The sequence below is a fragment of the Scomber scombrus genome, chromosome 3, assembly GCF_963691925.1.
Source record: "Scomber scombrus chromosome 3, fScoSco1.1, whole genome shotgun sequence".
NCBI lineage: Eukaryota > Metazoa > Chordata > Actinopteri > Scombriformes > Scombridae > Scomber > Scomber scombrus.
Window position 1 is genome coordinate 32,956,958 of NC_084972.1, and position 17,629 is coordinate 32,974,586.

The 17,629-nt window shown below is 38.2% G+C and overlaps 1 protein-coding gene across 1 annotated transcript in view; it reads left to right on the forward strand.

Moving 5' to 3' along the window:
- Positions 1 to 17,629, forward strand: part of LOC133978024 (serine/threonine-protein kinase 4-like) — a 44,314-nt gene that overhangs the window by 548 nt on the left and 26,137 nt on the right. The window contains exons 2-10 of the mRNA XM_062416349.1: positions 33 to 203; positions 6,589 to 6,669; positions 11,003 to 11,131; positions 14,128 to 14,242; positions 15,167 to 15,331; positions 15,778 to 15,945; positions 16,273 to 16,410; positions 16,729 to 16,854; positions 17,031 to 17,229. Coding sequence (XP_062272333.1) covers positions 160 to 203; positions 6,589 to 6,669; positions 11,003 to 11,131; positions 14,128 to 14,242; positions 15,167 to 15,331; positions 15,778 to 15,945; positions 16,273 to 16,410; positions 16,729 to 16,854; positions 17,031 to 17,229 — 1,165 coding nt within the window. The 5' untranslated portion in view covers positions 33 to 159. The remainder of the gene's footprint in view (positions 1 to 32; positions 204 to 6,588; positions 6,670 to 11,002; positions 11,132 to 14,127; positions 14,243 to 15,166; positions 15,332 to 15,777; positions 15,946 to 16,272; positions 16,411 to 16,728; positions 16,855 to 17,030; positions 17,230 to 17,629) is intronic.

Below are 17,629 nucleotides of genomic sequence, written 5' to 3' on the forward strand. Positions count from 1 at the left end.
ATGGAGGAAGGGTTAGCCGCTAGCTGCTAAAGGTCTGTTAGTGTCACTGTTCACCGCGACTGTCTTTGAGTTTGAGACGTTCAAGTTTGAAACCAGAGAAGATATCAAGAGGAAACACACCGAGGAGGAGGAAAGAGGAGGAAGAGGAGGAGGACAGCCATGGAGAACAAGGATAAAGTGCAGATGAGGAGTCACCCTCGCAGGTAATGAAAACAGACAGTGGGGGTTTAGATACCTGACATCCTCATTGATCTGATCTGAGCCTGAACACAACACCACTACACAGTACTAACATTACATAACCTCAGGGCAGTAGAAACCAGTTGGATTTAAAGATATTACCACTAAAACAACCCAACTTTATGATGGTGTCTTTAAATTATATAGATTCTTCTTCATTTTACATGTTTTTTCTTCTATTTTTAAACACAGTGCTCTTTGAATGAGAGGGAGTTTATTTTAATATTAGTGAAAAACAGCTGATCTGAAGTTTATTACGAAAATCTCAGATTAAAGAGAATGTTTGGGATTATCTATCTATCTATCTATCTACAAACACAGTACTCATTTATATCAACAGAATCAAACAGTCAATCAAACAAAAAAGCTAAACACAGTCAAAAAACACAACCCTGATATTTCAGTGTTTCTTTATATTCTCTATATCATTACCTCAAACCCTCTCTAAAATGTAGCACTTTTAATAATAATGTAAATTAGATTAATAGTAGTCTTCCTTTCAGCATTAGTGTGTGAAACAGTTTCCATCCTGATTAACGGCCTTTCTTCCCACACTGACACCACTTGTAACAGAATTAATAAGGTGTTGATGCGGTCTTGATCTCTGTGTTGCCTAATCTCAGGACTCATCACTATCAAAGCCCCACTGATCCTATTAAAGCCTCCACTCCTATTTGTACATCTGGGTTTAGTCGATTTAATCTGGACGTGTTTGAGTAGATACTAGATGCTTTAATCAATGCTCATTATCAGTCATCAGGTGTGTCTGTCTGTGGTTTCTGTCGTCTGGCTTTGACAGAAGACAACTAGAAACTCCTTTAAAATGAGCTTAAAATCTCTGTAAATGAAGTGCTCCATAAGTTAAATGCATTATTATTATTATTATTATTGTTATTATTATCATTGCTATAAGAGCTGGGAGAGACCGGGGGTTGTGAGGTGGGTTTCCATGGCAACAGGAGTCAGGCATCAGAGACCTCAGCACAGGTTTTTTTTATAGCATTAAAATTAGGTCGCTGGAAAGATGGTTGTGATGTTTTTTGGTTTAGAAAAATTATTATATTTAGGTACATTTGAAAACCTTGAACCATCAAATATAGAGCTGCTAATACTAATAGTTGTTTTATTTATTATCATCAATCAGTCTATAGATTAGTTTTTTAATCTCTATCTGTGTGCCAATAAAATTCCAGAAAATAGTCATAAATGTTTTATTTATTAGATCAGCTGTTATAAATCTAAAGATATCCAGTTTACTGTCATGTATGATGCAGAAAGGCTTCAAATGCTCACATTGGAGAAGCTGCAACCAGCAAATTCAGTGTTGTTGCTTAAAAACGATTTGGTTTCTACTCCTGTGTGACTGAGTAACCTGTCACATCCATCTACTGCTGCTCTCTGTGTTTCTGTTGTACAGTAAGAAGGATTTTGGAGATGTTTAATATTAGACAGGAGTATAAATGTAATATGCTGAATTCAAAATCCTGTCAGCGGTTTGCTTAAATGTGTTAATTCTTGTTGTTTAGTTAAGTATCTCTGCCTATAATCCTAATAATTAGGATTAGAGCTGAAATAATCAGTTTATCTAATAGTTGATCTGCAGAAAATTAATTCTATATTATATTAATAATCAGCTGTTTTGATAATTGATTTATGGTCTTTATTTGTAAAAGATTTGCTTCTTCCAGCTTCTCTTGTGTGAGCTTTGCAAGGTTCTCTGTTATAATGACAGTAAAATGGATCTTTGTGCTGTAAAGAAATCATCAGACAAAAGAGAATATTTGAAGACGTCGGCTAAAGATCTGAAGAACTATAATTCCATATATTTCGTCATTTAGTAGTATAAATTAATTTAAAAGAAAAGGCTGATTAATAATTAATGAATAAACCATTAGAGGTTCCCCCAGGAAGTAGTTCAGCAGAGGTGACAACATATAAACTGTATATATATGAATATAATATGGCCTTTGTTGTGTGAAGTAACGCCTCTGCTCTTTTACCCTGAAGGTAAATGTTTTATTCAATAAGTGTTTCAATTTTTAATGACGAGACGACACGCTGTTAAAACTGTGAGAAACACTGACAGTTATTCATCAGCCTCTGTGAATTCAGTCGTTATGTAAGAAAAATAATTCAAATGTGTTAAAAGTAACATAAGGACAGATTTAAATGTGTGAGAACAGACACAGGGCTTAAAAACTGTAAGAAATCAGTGAAGAATTGTAACGGTTACACTCAAAATAAGAAAGAGAAAGTAAAAGACATTCGAGGACATTTGTTTATCGTAGAAACTGCTTTGTTTGCTCGGTCGAGTCGTTGTAGGAACTGAGGAGTTCCTATTCTGTCCACTCATCACTACGATGCCGGTTAAACACACGACAGCTCTCTCTTTATCATGTCCACTCACCCATCCAGCGTTTCCTCATGAAGCTGACGTAACACCGGAGCTTCCACTTATTTGAACTATTTTTGTTGCAGCGTAGAAACATGCTTCGTCTGTATCGACCCTCCGAAACATGACACAGAGGGTCGGACATAATAACAAAGAGTCAGGTTTTCAATCAAATTAACCAATTTATTTAACAAATGCACACAGAAGTCACACCATAATCATTTTTAACATGTTTTTCAATTAAAATATAATGTAAAAATGATAATTCCCTCTAATATCACTCATTCATATCACAATTGAAATATGTCAGTCAAAATAATCGCAGTCATCAGCCTTATGTCACATTTTAAACAGTCTGTGAAAATAAGCATTACTCCACACTTTTCAGAGTATTGTCTTCTCTACTTATATCCTCATAAATCCCATCAGACATGATTTAAGACATATAAAATATCCATTAAAAAATGTGGATTCTTTAGAAAAACACATAAATAAAATAACAATTTTGCTATTTACCGGGTCTTCATCCTCGTAGAAAAGTCCAGAATCTATGAAACTCCAAAACATTCCTCATTTCTAAAGTTGAACATTTGGACACAAGCCGTCTCCTCTTTCTCAGCGGTTGTGCTCTGCAGGTTTTTAGTGTCCATGTCTCACTTCTCTAAGTTTACTTGACCACAATTGGCGTAAACATAGTTGTGGTCACAAAGCCTGCTCATACGAACACGTCTTTAAAGTCATTCAGCTGATAAATGTGGAAATAAACTCTGTACAACGGTCAGTGTGCACAGAGAAGACACAAACATCCAACTGTAGGAACAAGAAAAAAAACATTTAAATGTATTTAGGCAGGTTGGAAATCACTTTAATTAATTGAGTGTTGATTTTGAACATGTAAAAAAAAAAAAAAACCAAAAAATAACATAAATGAAATGAAAAGCATAATAAACAGTGAAATCAATGAACCAATGTAAATGCCTGAAAAGGAGTAGAAAGTATTTTTAATCCTTCCCTTTCTCCATTATCCATTCATTCATTCATAATATTTCACTTTCTATTAACTTCCCTTTTTCCATACATTATGTCTTATATAATACACACATATGTATTAATAAACACCCATAGACACAATGGCTACTTATCGTTATCATACATAACATATATCCATGTATTAACTAGTTTATCTTATATAGTTATAAACTATGATAGGAACATTATGAGCAGTAGTAGTAGTACTGAGTTTAGGTTTCGTTCATATCAAAAATAGAAATACTTTAACAAGTGAAAGACAGCTGAGGAGCATTTTATATTTAGTAATGTAAACTTTTATCATGTCCAGCTGTTGAAGCCGCAGCAGAAACACACACACACACACACACACACACACACACACACACACACACACACACACACACACACACACACACACACACACACACACACACACACACACACACACACACACACACACGTATTTAAAGAAGTTCACAGAGTCCACTTGAAAAGCAGATTCTGAGTCTGTTTTTAGCAGATTATCATTTCAGTGCTGTGCTCTGTGTTTTCTGTGGTCTGTGGTTTGAAGTCTATCTATACACACACACACACACACACACAGGGCAGCTTCACACGAGGCCTCGCTCAGCTCAATACTCAACTCATCCACAGGCTTAAAGAAAGAAGCAGAAACTTATTGATTAATCAGCTTTTTTATATCAACTTAACATGTGACAGATAAACAAGAAGAAAAGTTTGTTTTAGAGACTTTTTAAAGATTAAAAAAGCCATTTAAACCATTTTCTGTTCATTCATTAAACACAGTGAAAGCTTATCTCTTTTTGTGATTGAAGTTTTTCTTCAGGCATAAAAACAACAACTTTTTTTTACTTTTAATATAAATGAACGTGAATTAAACCTTAATATAAAAGCTCAAAATACTCCTATGACACTTTCTAACAATATTATTTCAATCTGATTTTTAACATGTGGAAATATTAAACCGAACCTTCTTGCTATTAATCAACAGGAAACTGATTGATTGATTTTTTATTCACTCTAAAGTTAAGATGACGCTCCTGTTTTTAATGATGACTCACACCTGCTGTTATTAAAACATTCAAATACATCTCATATTAATATCTGACTTGTATTTATCACACATTACCAAACACAGATAAGCTGCTGGTAAAGTTTCTAGTTCAAAGTCCATCTTTCTAAATAGTGATCAGATATATTGATATAATGTTAATATTGGTGATGTGAGATGATTGATTAGAGGAATTTGATCATTAACAGTTCTGAAGGAGGGACGTTGTTTTCCAAAATCAATCAATCAATCAATCAATCAATCAATCAATCAATCAATCAATCAATCAATCAATCAATCAATCAATCAACCAATCGATCAATTGTTCAGAGTTTTATTTTTGCAGCACTTTTCATACACACCCTGTTATAAATAATGACTCAATAAAAACAGGAAATGAGGAAATGCTGTCATAATTCTCATGAATCTGCAATGAGGAAATACCAGAGGAAGAATAAAAATTCACAATAGCAACATGAAATAAAATAACAATAATAAAAAGCTTTGACCAAGTAACAAACAATGCTCAAAGAAAGAGAAATTAATAAAATAAATACAGCCAGATTAAAAAGGTCAGTTTAAACATATGAACACCCTCTGCTGCTGCACCAATATATATATACATATAAAACTCTAATACAGTAGATCAGACAGTTGATGCTCCAGTAAAGCGAAGCAGCAGTTAACATTTTGTTTTTAATTTAACTTTGACTTAAATTGATGTTTTCCGTCTTCCATCGTCACAAACTGCATCTAGGACACGTTTGGATCTATTTTTGCTCACTGAGACTATTTTTATCTCCCGACTTGTCAAACATCTGGATGAGTTTTGTAGGAGGGAACAAAAGGTGATCAGAGACACTCAGAAGGAGGAAGAACTGAAATATTCTGCCTGGTTGTGGTTTTTAAAGTTGGAAAGTCCTGACTGTATAAAGACTAGAATAACTGGTGGTGATACTGACTGCTTACTGCCTAAAATACTGGAGATGTCATTCATTTACTCATTTACTCAGTAACTTTCTTAATGAATCATTTAGTCTATAAAAAGCCATTTACAGCATCTCCCAACACAGGCTGATGTCTTTATTGTGTCTGACGATCGATCTTAAACCTAAATATATTCAGTTTATTTTCATCTATGATGAAGAAAAGCTGCAAATCGTCACATTTGACAAGTTATAATCAGAGTATCTGTTATTTGTTTGCATTGTTTTGAATAATGACTTAAACAATAAGTGTTTTAAATAGTTGCTGATTTATTTTCTGCTAATAGTAGAGCCGGACCGATATATCAATGGGCCGATATTGGCCTATCATTGATAGATCGATATTGGCATATGTTGTCTGATTTTTTAAAGTTATATAGGAAGCATTTTATTTATATTTGATGCTTTTTTTTTGTTATGTGTATTTTATTATTTATAGTCATTTATAATTATTAGTTAAAGTTTACTGTTTCAGAGCACTGAGAGCACATTTCATACAATAAAGTTTATAGTTAAGCTGTAAAATATCACAGTCTCCATTACATATCTTTGCACCACATTGCAAAAAATGTGCATTAGATGTTGACCAAAATATCGATATCAGAATATTTTTACCTTTATTTTTATCTGTATCGACCCCAAAAATCCAGTAATGGTTAACAGTTAATAGACTGATGTCATTGTTGCAGCTCTACTGTGTAACTGTGCTGAAAATGGGCAAAGTCATTATAATAGTGCAGCAACAAGTGAATGACTTCTGACTGTCATGTTTAGTAGTTTATTCCACTCAGATCGGAGGAGGTGATAATGAAGTTTAACAGCAAACTCTTTCCTTGTTGTCTGAACTCCTCCGTCTCTTATCTTTGTCTCCGTCTCTGTGGTTACAGGCAGCTGAAGAAGCTGAGCGAGGACAGTCTCACCAAGCAGCCGGAAGAAGTCTTTGATGTCCTGGAGAAGTTGGGTGAAGGGTGAGTCACTTAGACGATGACACAGAGTCCTCCTCCTTCTCCTCCTCCGTCCCTCCTCTCACTATCTCTCCATCTATGTCTCATTTCTTCTCCTTCCTATAGTTAAGTCTCAGATATGCAGATTATCTATAATTCAGTTTGTCCCAGTCAAAATGATCCAGGATGAGTTTCCTCTGAGGACAGATGTTGTCACTTGTGTCATTCGTGTGTGTGTGTGTGTGTGTGTGTGTGTGTGTGTGTGTGTGTGTGTGTGTGTGTGTGTGTGTGTGTGTGTGTGTGTGTGTGTGTGTGTGTGTGTTTGAAATACCCTCAGTTACATTTTCGACTGCAATAGAAATCCGACTATGAAGACTTCTATCTCAGATATCTAGTACCCAATTGTTACAAGTCATAGTTCAGAGTCCCCACGGTCATAAAAAGTCTTGAATTTAGTTTTTGATATTTAAGGTAAAAAATGTCTTAAAACATCTGGATTTGTAGGAGTTCAGGTGTTAAATTTGATTTGACTATAATTATATGTGTTTGTTTTATGTTATTTATCATTATTATCATTATTTTCTGATTATTTTACATAAATCAACTAATCAACTTATTAATTAAAGTATAAAAATAATCAGCTGTTGGAACTATAATGAAACTAATCATTAGATGCAGTCCTTTATAAATGACTTAAAAACGGCTCCATTTAACCCACTACAACAGTAAAATCCTGCTTCTGCATTATTATTATTATTATTATTGTTTAATATTATTATTATTATTATTATTATTATTATTATTATTATTATTATTATTATATGTCTCAGCAGTGGTGTTATTCATTTCCTTTAAAGCGGTATCAAAAAGGTCTTAGAAGTCATCAAATTTGCTCTTAAAAAATGTGCAGATACCCTGAAAATGTACTTTTTATTGTAGTTTTGACACCTCACTGATTCACTGATTCACTGATTCACTGATTCACTGATTCACACCCACATACGTTACTGATGTGACTGACACGCTCCATATTTTATCTCTATCAGTTGTGTCCCATATTGGATCACAGCCTCAGAGGGTTAGGGGTGTTATGACCCTGCGGATCCTTAACAAGTTTTAAAGGAGCGTCTCGTGGTCTAGTAGGTCCTGCAGATGTCACATAACGGCAGCGTCCCATATAAGCGATCACCCAGGTTGACCTTATGTTACATCTAACCATGCATGTAGTGTGATAACTAGTGACCACACATGGCTGACTTTTTACTTTTGCAACCAACAGCAAATGTCAACTTCAGTTAATCAGTAACAACCAAACTGTAGATTTCTGTAAATGTGAGTTTTACTTTCTACAGATATTCATTCATTGTAGATAGAAAGGAAGTCATGGTGGATATCTGAAATAATCACTTTGACCAGGAACAACTGAATTATACATCTACTAATCTACAATATAAATCCTGAGCTGAGACCAGCAGACCAACTTTAACCCCGTCTGTTTGGACTGTTCCTTCTTTCCTTCCTTCCTTCTTTCCTCCCTTCCTTCCTTCCTTCCGTCTGTCCTTCCTCCCTCCCTCCTTCTCTCTTCCTTTCCTTCCTCTCTCTTTCCTCCCTTCCTTCTTTCCTTCTTCCATCCCCCTCTCTCCCTTCCTTCTGTCCGTCCTTCCTTCCTTCTGTCTGTCCTTCCTCCTCCCTTTCTCCTTTCCTTCCTCCTTCCCCCTTTCTTCCATCCTTTTGTTCTTTCCTTCCTCCCTCCCTCCTTCTTTCATTCCTTCCTTCCTTCCTTGCTTCCTTCCTTTCCTTCCTCCCTCCTTCTTTCCTTCCCCCCTTCCGTCTTTCTTTCCCTCCTTCCTTGCTCCCTCCTTTCCTTCCTTCTCCCTTCCTCCCTTTCTTTCCTTCTTTCCTCCCTCCCTCCCTTCCAGTCCAGCTATTTAAAGTTAAAACAGTCACTTACACTTTATACGGTACAATCACAGTTATATCTATATATCTTAAAAAATAACTATTTCTACACCCTTCTGATTAGTGAGAATACAGTTTATTGGAGACATTCTGTTATCTATGTGTAAAAAAAAAAAAAAAGTACTGACAGATAAGAGTGTGGTTGAATGCTTGAGTGCGAGGCTCGGCATACACTCCCTTTCCTCGCCATTAATCGTGCTCCACCCTCCGCTGCTGGTGCCCATCAACATAAACATTGCCTCTTCATATCCTGTTTCTCAATGCACTTCCTGTTCTCAGCGGCGGATTGACGTGTGTGTGTGTGTGTGTGCGTGTGTGTGTGTGTGTGTGTGTGTGTGTGTGTGTGTGTGTGTGTGTGCTTTACAGCTGACAGTCATTTTACAACAATACTCAGTGCAGTCCAGTTAAAGCAGATGAGACTGTGAGAGTAGTTTCTTTCTGTAACATAAGATAATCATTAATTACACTAACATCTACCACTAGTTTGAACATTTAAAGGGTTAAAGTTCAAGTTTGACTGAAGCCACACTGTGAGAATCCAGACCAGCGACAGAGAAGGACACCTACAGCTACAGATGTTAACAGCTGATAACTGTTAGTTAGTTCCTCATAGTTTTAACAGCAGAGTGTAACATCACAGAGTGGACTGATGGCTCTGAGTCTCTTTATTAATGTTTTAATCATAAACATATAACTGATAAATCTAGTCTAGTTTAGTGGAGAAACGATGTGTAAAGTAATAATTGTTAATGTGAGTACAGTCAAGATTCAAGATTCAAGAACTTTATTTGCCATTTGTTCATGCACACATAGGAACTTGTGCGGTCGTTCGTCCAAAGAGTTGTCAAGTTAAAAAGACACAAGAAAGACACACAAGAAAGACACACAAGAAAGACACATACATCTATAAAACATCTACTTCTCTAGAAATAAAAGAGTGCATAAAACCCTATATAAAGGGAAAGTGAGAGCGGTGTATATTGCACAGAAAAGCGAGACAATATAATATAATATAATATAATATAATATAATATAACATAACATAACATAATATAATATAATATAATATAATATAATATAATATAATATGATATGATATAATATATAATATAATATAATATGATATGATATGATATGAGGTAGGTCAGGACATCAGGTTGGTCTGACTGTGGCAGGGAAGAAGCTCTTAATAAAGTGTGTTCTGTTAAGGTCGGAAATAACCTTTATCTTTATGTAGAGTCCCTCCAGTGATGTGGGCTGGTTTTGGTATATGTGGTTCACTTTAGACCAGCTTAAAGTCCCCCTTCATAATAAAATACACTTCCTGCTTCTTACTTTTAGTTGGATGTCAGAGTTTGGTTTCACCTTCATCTCCTTAAAGTGGAAAGTTTCTCATGTTTAAATCTCAGTTTAAAGTGGAAAGCTACAGTCACAATCTGTGACATCACAACTGGTTTATAACCAGTAATGATCCAGTTTGTAATATAAACATGATGTGATGATGTGGAGACTGGAAGCCTGCAGGAGGAGACGTCTCCTGTCCAGCTGTTAAACTTCTGAAATGAAAAATATTTATAGATTTACTGATTCTTATCTGATGTTTATTATAGTTAAACTCTTTTTGTTTTTGTCTTGTTCATTATTAGACCTGTCATGATAACTACTTTAATTGGAGGATATATTGTCTCAGAAATAATCACGATAAATGATATTATTGTCATTTGAAGATGATTTTATACCACTGATATAATGATAATATAATAGTATAATAATGTAAGGGGGGTGTTTTTACTCTTCTGTAAAAACACAGACTGCCATTATGGTTGGGGACAGAGTTATTTACCTTTAACTCTTCTGCAGTCTCCACTCAGGACGTCACAGTGAGGAATGGAGGACACTACTCACTTAGCTAATGTGACATGAATAACCTCTTAGCTGCTAATGTGACAGTGTGTCAATACTGAGTCAAAAAAGTTTGTATTTATGTGTTGATTTCATGTTGGAATTACACATAATACAGATGATGATGATGATGTATTAATTATATTCAGATATTTACACCTGCTGTCTTTTTACTGCAACAGATTTTACCACATTAATATTATTGGCTGTTGAACCTTTGCAGCAGCAGTTAGCAGTGATTTAAGGCTCCAGTGTGTCAGAGCTGCTTCAGAAAGCTTCTCACATTAAAGGAGACTGTCACAAATGATTTCTGTAACTTTTCAACAACGTGAGAATTTTTTCCGGCTCTCTTTCCACTTTAACTATTTCTGTCACCTTTTCACACCTGTCCAATATTTTTAAACAGCGTCACCTCTCTCACCTCCTCTACTGCTATAGTGTGATGCAAACAGGAAACACACATCATATTAAATCTTGCATGTTTTTGCCCCTGCAGGTCGTACGGCTGCGTGTTTAAAGCTCATTACAAAGAGACGGGAGAGATCGTAGCCATCAAACAGGTTCCTGTGGAGTCTGACCTGCAGGAGATCATCAAGGAGATCTCCATCATGCAGCAGTGTAACAGGTTCGTCTACAGCATGACACCAGCTGAGACCAGCTGAGACCAGCATGAGACCAGCTGAGACCAGCTGAGACCAGCTGAGACCAGCTGAGACCAGCTGAGACCAGCTGAGACCAGCTGAGACCAGCTGAGACCAGCTGAGACCAGCTGAGACCAGCTGAGACCAGCTGACACCAGCTGAGACCAGCTGAGACCAGCTGAGACCAGCATGAGACCAGCTGAGACCAGCTGAGACCAGCATGAGACCAGCTGAGACCAGCAGACCACCTGTTACCTTCCTGTCTGTTTTTACTGTTCCTTCTTTCCTCCCTCCCTCCTTCTCTCCTTCTTTCCTTCCTCCATCCCCCTTTCTTCCTTCCTCCTGTCTGTCCTTCCTCCCTCCCTCCTTCTTTCCTTCCCTCCTTATTTCCTTCCGTCCTTTCTTCCTTCCTTCCTTCCTTCCTTTCCTTCCTCCCTTCCTTCTTTCCTCCCTCCCTCCTTCTCTCTTTCTTTCCTCCCCCCTACCTTCCTCCTTTCCTTCTTTCCTCTGTCCTTATTTCCTTCCTCTCTCTTTCCTCCATTCCTTCTTTCCTTCCTCCATCCCCCTTTCTTCCATCCTTCTGTCCTTCCTTCCTTCCTCCTTCCTTCCTTCCTTCCTTCCTTCCTCCCTCCTTCCTTCCCTCCTTCCTTGCTCCCTCCTTTCCTTCCTTCCTTTTTTTCCTCCGTCCTTCCTTCCTTCCTCCCTTCCTTCTTACCTTTCCTTTCCTCGCTTGACTTGAGGACAACAGGAAGGTCAAAGAAACATTACATATTAAATAGAACTACTGACTCTTAATGTGCTTTATTATTTATTTTATTTAACTGTGTTTGATTATATGAATGTAAGACACTTTACAATAATTACTTCCGTCTCTGAGGCTTATTTATAGAATCAGAAACAGGTTTTTCGGGGGGGTTTCCCATCAGTTACTGTTGCCACTAAACCTACAGCAGCTGTGTCATAGTGACTTTATGTTAAACTCACCAAAGAGTCAGTATCACTAATTAGTGATGAAACTGTTCTTTGGGTTTTTTTAGACAGTGTGATTCTGCAGCTGTTTCTTCATGTAGGCGTTACAGTTTCCTTCATGAGTTTGTTCCTTTAAAGCAGCGGTCGACACATTTAGACAGTTTGGTTTCCTGAGCTTTCACTTTTACTTTAAATAGGTCATCATTGTGTTTACATAATGCAGAGTGTGTTTGTGTTTTTTAATGCTATCTCTAACCAATGACCCGTGTGTAAAGTCTGTGATGGCATCAGCAGCTTCTGGTACACTTCAGTATTTATTAGCTGTTTTTACTGATACGTTTAACTCGTGATGCTGATTTTAAAGTCAAACTGAAAGCTTGAAACATTATAAATTAACCCTCCTGTTGTCCTCAGGTCAAGGAAGGACAAGAGGAAGGAAGGAAAGGAGTAAGGGAGGAAAGAAGGAAGGAAGGAAGGGAGGAAGGAAAGACTGAAAGGAGTAAGGAGGGAGGGCGGAAGGATGGAAGGACAAGAGGAAGGAAGTAAAGGAGGAAGGAAGGAAGGAAAGATAGGAAAGGAATAAGGAGGAAGGAAGGAAAGGAGTAAGGAGGGAGGGCGGAAGGAAAAGAGGAAGGAAGTAAAGGAGTAAGGAGGGAGGAAGGAAGGAAGGGAGGGAGGCAGGAAGGAAGGACGGCAGGAAAGGAGTTAGGGAGGAAGAAGGAAGGAATGAAAGGAGTAAGGAGGGAGGGAGGAAGGAAGGAAGGAAGGAAAGGAGTAAGGGAGGAAAGAAGGAAGGAAGGAATGAGGAAGGAAGGAAGAAAGGAAGGAAAGAAGGAAGGAAGGAAGGAAGGAAGGAAGGAAGGAAGGAAGGAAGGAAGGAAAATAGTAAGGAAGTAAGGAGAGAAGGAAAGGAGGAAGGAAGGAAGGAAGGAAGGAAGGAACAGTCAAAAGAGATGGGGTCAATTTGACCCGAGAGGACAACAGGAGGGTTAAACAGGACTATTGTTTGGACACATACAATAAACAATACAAAGACTAGTGAAATAAGTTACATATTAAATTAAATTGATTTGACTCCTTTAACCCTTTACATACTTTTCATATTCTGACTCATAATTAGTCTATACACCAATTCACATTCATAAAAGTCATTAATAAATGTTTAATTAATCCGGAAATGGAAAAAGAGACATTCACAATCACTATTTTATGGTCCAGTAGAACATTTTATAGAATATGATAAATACAACAAACATGTTTTAATGCTGATTTTTGAATTTGACTCATAATCACAGGTCAAATTTGTACATTTGCACGTATATAAAATGTGTATTAGTTGCATTTTATTTCCATTGGTGCACACTGTGGGTCACACTGGGTGAAGTCCAGGTAAAATAAATGTGTATAAGGTGTTTTTACAGCTTTCAAATGTAAAAAAAAAAATGGGTCAAAGTTGAGCCTGAACACTATGTAAAGGTTAAGAACACTTGTAGAGTTAAATTTTAACCAGTTCAGAGTAAAATGGTGGTAGGATGGTTGAGTACTATAGTCTGATCTGTCAATGTGTAATGTGGTTGTGGCTCATAGTGTCAAACCTACAGAGGGTTATCAGTGACTCTGCAGCTTTATGGAGCTTTATTGTGATTTTCAGCTCATTGTTTAGCTGTCCGGCTGCACCTTTACAGTTCTGGTTCACTCTCAGCGCTCTCATAGTGTCGTTTTATGAGAAAAAGCTGTAAAAATCCACTGTACACTACCTGCTAACAGACACAGTTATCTGTATACTAGGGCTGGTGAACATACTGAAGCATTGAGCAGTTTAAGAGCCAGATATTTCCCTCAGGAGTTGGTAGAGAGTAAAAACAGAGCTAAATATTGGACTTCACATTCAGCATGTGGACAGAAACACGACTTAAAATAAATGATAATGTTGCATTTTTAACTAACAAGACTACACTTTGCATATTAAAGTGAGATAAATAAATAAATATATATATGTTTGTGTGTTCAGTCCTCATGTGGTTCGGTACTACGGCAGCTACTTCAAAAAGAACGACCTGTGGATCGTCATGGAGTACTGTGGAGCCGGATCAGTGTCTGATATCATCCGATTACGCAACAAGACGGTAAGTTAACACTCAGAAACACACACACAAACATACACACACACACACACACACACACACAAATTAGACCCCACACCTCCATTGAGGTCTTTAAACTCATCTAAGGACTGGTCTCTTCTCTTCAGCCTCTCAGTTACCTTCATGAAGTCGTATCTGAACATTCCGGCTTGTGTTTGCTTGTTGTGTGTGCGCTGCTGTGTGTGTGTGTGTGTGTGGTCATTTTATCTGATTTTCTTTCTTAATTGCGTTTTTATCTTTGATGCTAGCTGTGGTTTTGTTTGATTGTTACCATCAATCACATTTTAATCTCTCTGTACAACACTTTCAACGTCTGTTGTTTTTAAACGTGCTCGATACATAAACTGACTTCACTATGAATTTAATTATAGTGAAAATAAATCATTCTGCTTTTTGCTGGGGACCCCTAGAACCCCATCTATGACCCCTGGGGGTCCCCGAACCCCACTTTGAAAACCACCAACATAGAACAAACAGTATGTGTGTGTGTTTAAACGTCCTGTAAGTGTGTTTTTATGTCTGTATGTCACAAAAAGAGGGAGATAGACACTGAAATGCAGAACACACACATGACTCTGAGTATTTTGACTGATGTCCCTCTTTCTCTCTCTCTCTCTCTCTGTCTCTCTCTCTCTGTCTCTCTCTCTCTGTCTCTCTTTCTCTCTGTCTCTATCTCTTTGTCTCTGTCTCTCTCTCTCTCTCTCTCTGTCTCTCTCTCTCTCTCTCTCTCTCTCTCTCTCTCTCTCTCTCTGTCTCTGTTTCTGTCTGTCTCTCTTTCTCTGTCTCTCTCTTTCTGTCTCTCTCTCTGTCTCTCTGTCTCTCTGTCTCTCTCTCTCTCTGTCTCTCTTTCTCTCTCTCTCTTTCTCTTTCTCTTTCTCTCTCTGTCTCACTCTTTGTGTCGTGTAGCTAACGGAGGACGAGATCGCCGCCATCCTGCAGTGCACCCTGAAGGGTCTGGAGTATCTTCACTTCATGAGGAAAATCCACAGAGACATCAAAGCAGGAAACATCCTGCTGAACACGGAGGGTCACGCCAAGCTGGCCGACTTTGGAGTTGCTGGACAACTCACAGTAAGGATGAAACATGTTTGATACTGAGCCTAATGTGAGAGCAAAAAGACACATTAAAGTCTTCTGTTACATGTGACATACTGTAATATCTGGATTCAGTTTCACAAAGATTAGACCTACAGCTTATATCTAACAGCCCTCTATAGATGTCTGAGTTCAGCTGTTGCCCAAAGCTCTAGTTCTTGACTGTCATAATTCTGTGGCCTTGTGTTTACACATGATCCTAATCAATTCCCTACAGTACTGTGTATAGGAGAAATCCAATACACAGTACTGTAGGGAACTGACAATAGAAATCAAACACACATTTTGATCTGTATATTTATTCTCTGTTCTTTTGTTCTTGAGATGCTCCACAACCACGGGACATCTTAGGAAGAATGTTTTCCTTTACTAAATATAGTTATTTTCAGCTTTGACGACGTCCATCATTTTCTCTTCTTCAGGACACGATGGCGAAGCGAAACACGGTGATCGGCACTCCGTTCTGGATGGCTCCGGAGGTCATACAGGAGATCGGCTACAACTGTGTTGCTGACATCTGGTCCCTGGGAATAACTGCTATAGAGATGGCTGAGGGGAAGCCGCCTTACGCTGAAATACACCCCATGAGGGTGAGAGAGAGAGTGTGTGTGTGTGTGTGTTGGTGTCTGAAGGTGAGAGGTAAAGTGTTCATGTAGAGGAAGTACAGAGAGAGAGGTGTTAGCTGCAATTTGCATCAAAACTCCTTTGAGTCATAAATAGAAAGTAACTCAAAAGTCAAATCTGAACAAGCAGCTCTGTGTTAGAGGCTCAGCTTTATGAAGACAGAAAGAGGGAGCGAAGGAGTGAATGAAATGATTAAAGTGAGCTATCGACTAGATAAAGTGTTGTTAGTAAAGTTTATGTCTCTGCACACACACTTTTGTCTTGAATGTACTGAATGGTGTCTCCTCTTCCAGGCCATCTTCATGATTCCCACCAACCCTCCCCCGACGTTTCGAAACCCAGATCTGTGGTCTGGGCCGTTTATAGAGTTTGTGAAGCAGTGTTTAGTGAAAAACCCCGAAAACAGGGCGACTGCCACTCAGCTCCTACAGGTAAACACAACCCTGCTGCTGAACAGCTCCACTAAAGTGCAGCAAATCCATTGAAATCAAGCCTGAGCATTTTATATGAACGTGAAAATACATTATTAAGTATTCTGCAGCAGCTTTTTTAATCATGTTTTGCACCATAATAATCCTAATCTGTAGTTTGCATGCATTGTAATGAGTAAAGTGGATTTTTATTGTGGTTAAAAGCCATTAAAATGAATCAAATCTGCCTGTAAAGAAAACAGAAAACATGTTGGAAGCTGCCTTCTCTTCCGGTTGTCACTTTAATCTCTCTCTCTCTGTCGTCTTCCTTCCTTTCAGCATCCATTCATCAAGGCAGCCAAGCCCAACACCGTCCTCAGGGCCCTGATCACAGACGCCATGGAGATCAAACTGAAGAGAGAAGCAGAGGAAGAGCAGAGAGAACAGGACGACGATGACAACTCGGTACAGATTTAAACAATCTTAAAAAACATAAAGAAAAACTGTGTTAGTGGTTGAGGATTGAAGTTGAGATGGGTGGTGATGTAACTGATAAAATTTAACTGATGACAATATATTGAATGAATTTGGATGTTTAACTTTTGCATTTATTTCTCTCATCTTCTGCCTGTGTGTTTCAGGATGAGGACGATGTCGACCAGGGGACGATGGTTCGGGCGGGGACCGGCGACTCGGGGACCATCCGGGCTGCCGGGTCTCGGAGCGGCACGGCGCGGACTATGATCGAACACGAGGACACGGGAACCATGCAGTCACAGCTCGGCACCATGGTCATCAACTCTGACGATGAGGACGAGGAAGAAGCCGGCACCATGAAAAGTAAGAACACTGAAAATGAAGTTATTGCAGTTAATAATGGTTATTTCTAGTTAAAGAGTAACATAGATGGGCTTCATTAAACAGTCCTGTACTGCTGCATCTACCGTCTGTCTCTGGCTCCAGGTGTTATCTGGATGACAAAACACTGATCTGAGGTTTTGTCTGTGGATTCGAATGATCAGCGTGCAGATTCTACTTTGTTTAGTCTGCCCTCGTCTGCCGGGAAGCTAATGGCAGCTCGCTCTACATTGTATTTCGTCCAGCCCTTGTTATCAGTCGTGTCAGATAAAAGCTGTTGGTTTGATATCAATCGGCAAACAACACGACATAATGTAGGTCAGAGGCGATGATGAGGAATTGACTCCAAGTTGACTGAAAACAGAGAAAGAGGAACCAAGCT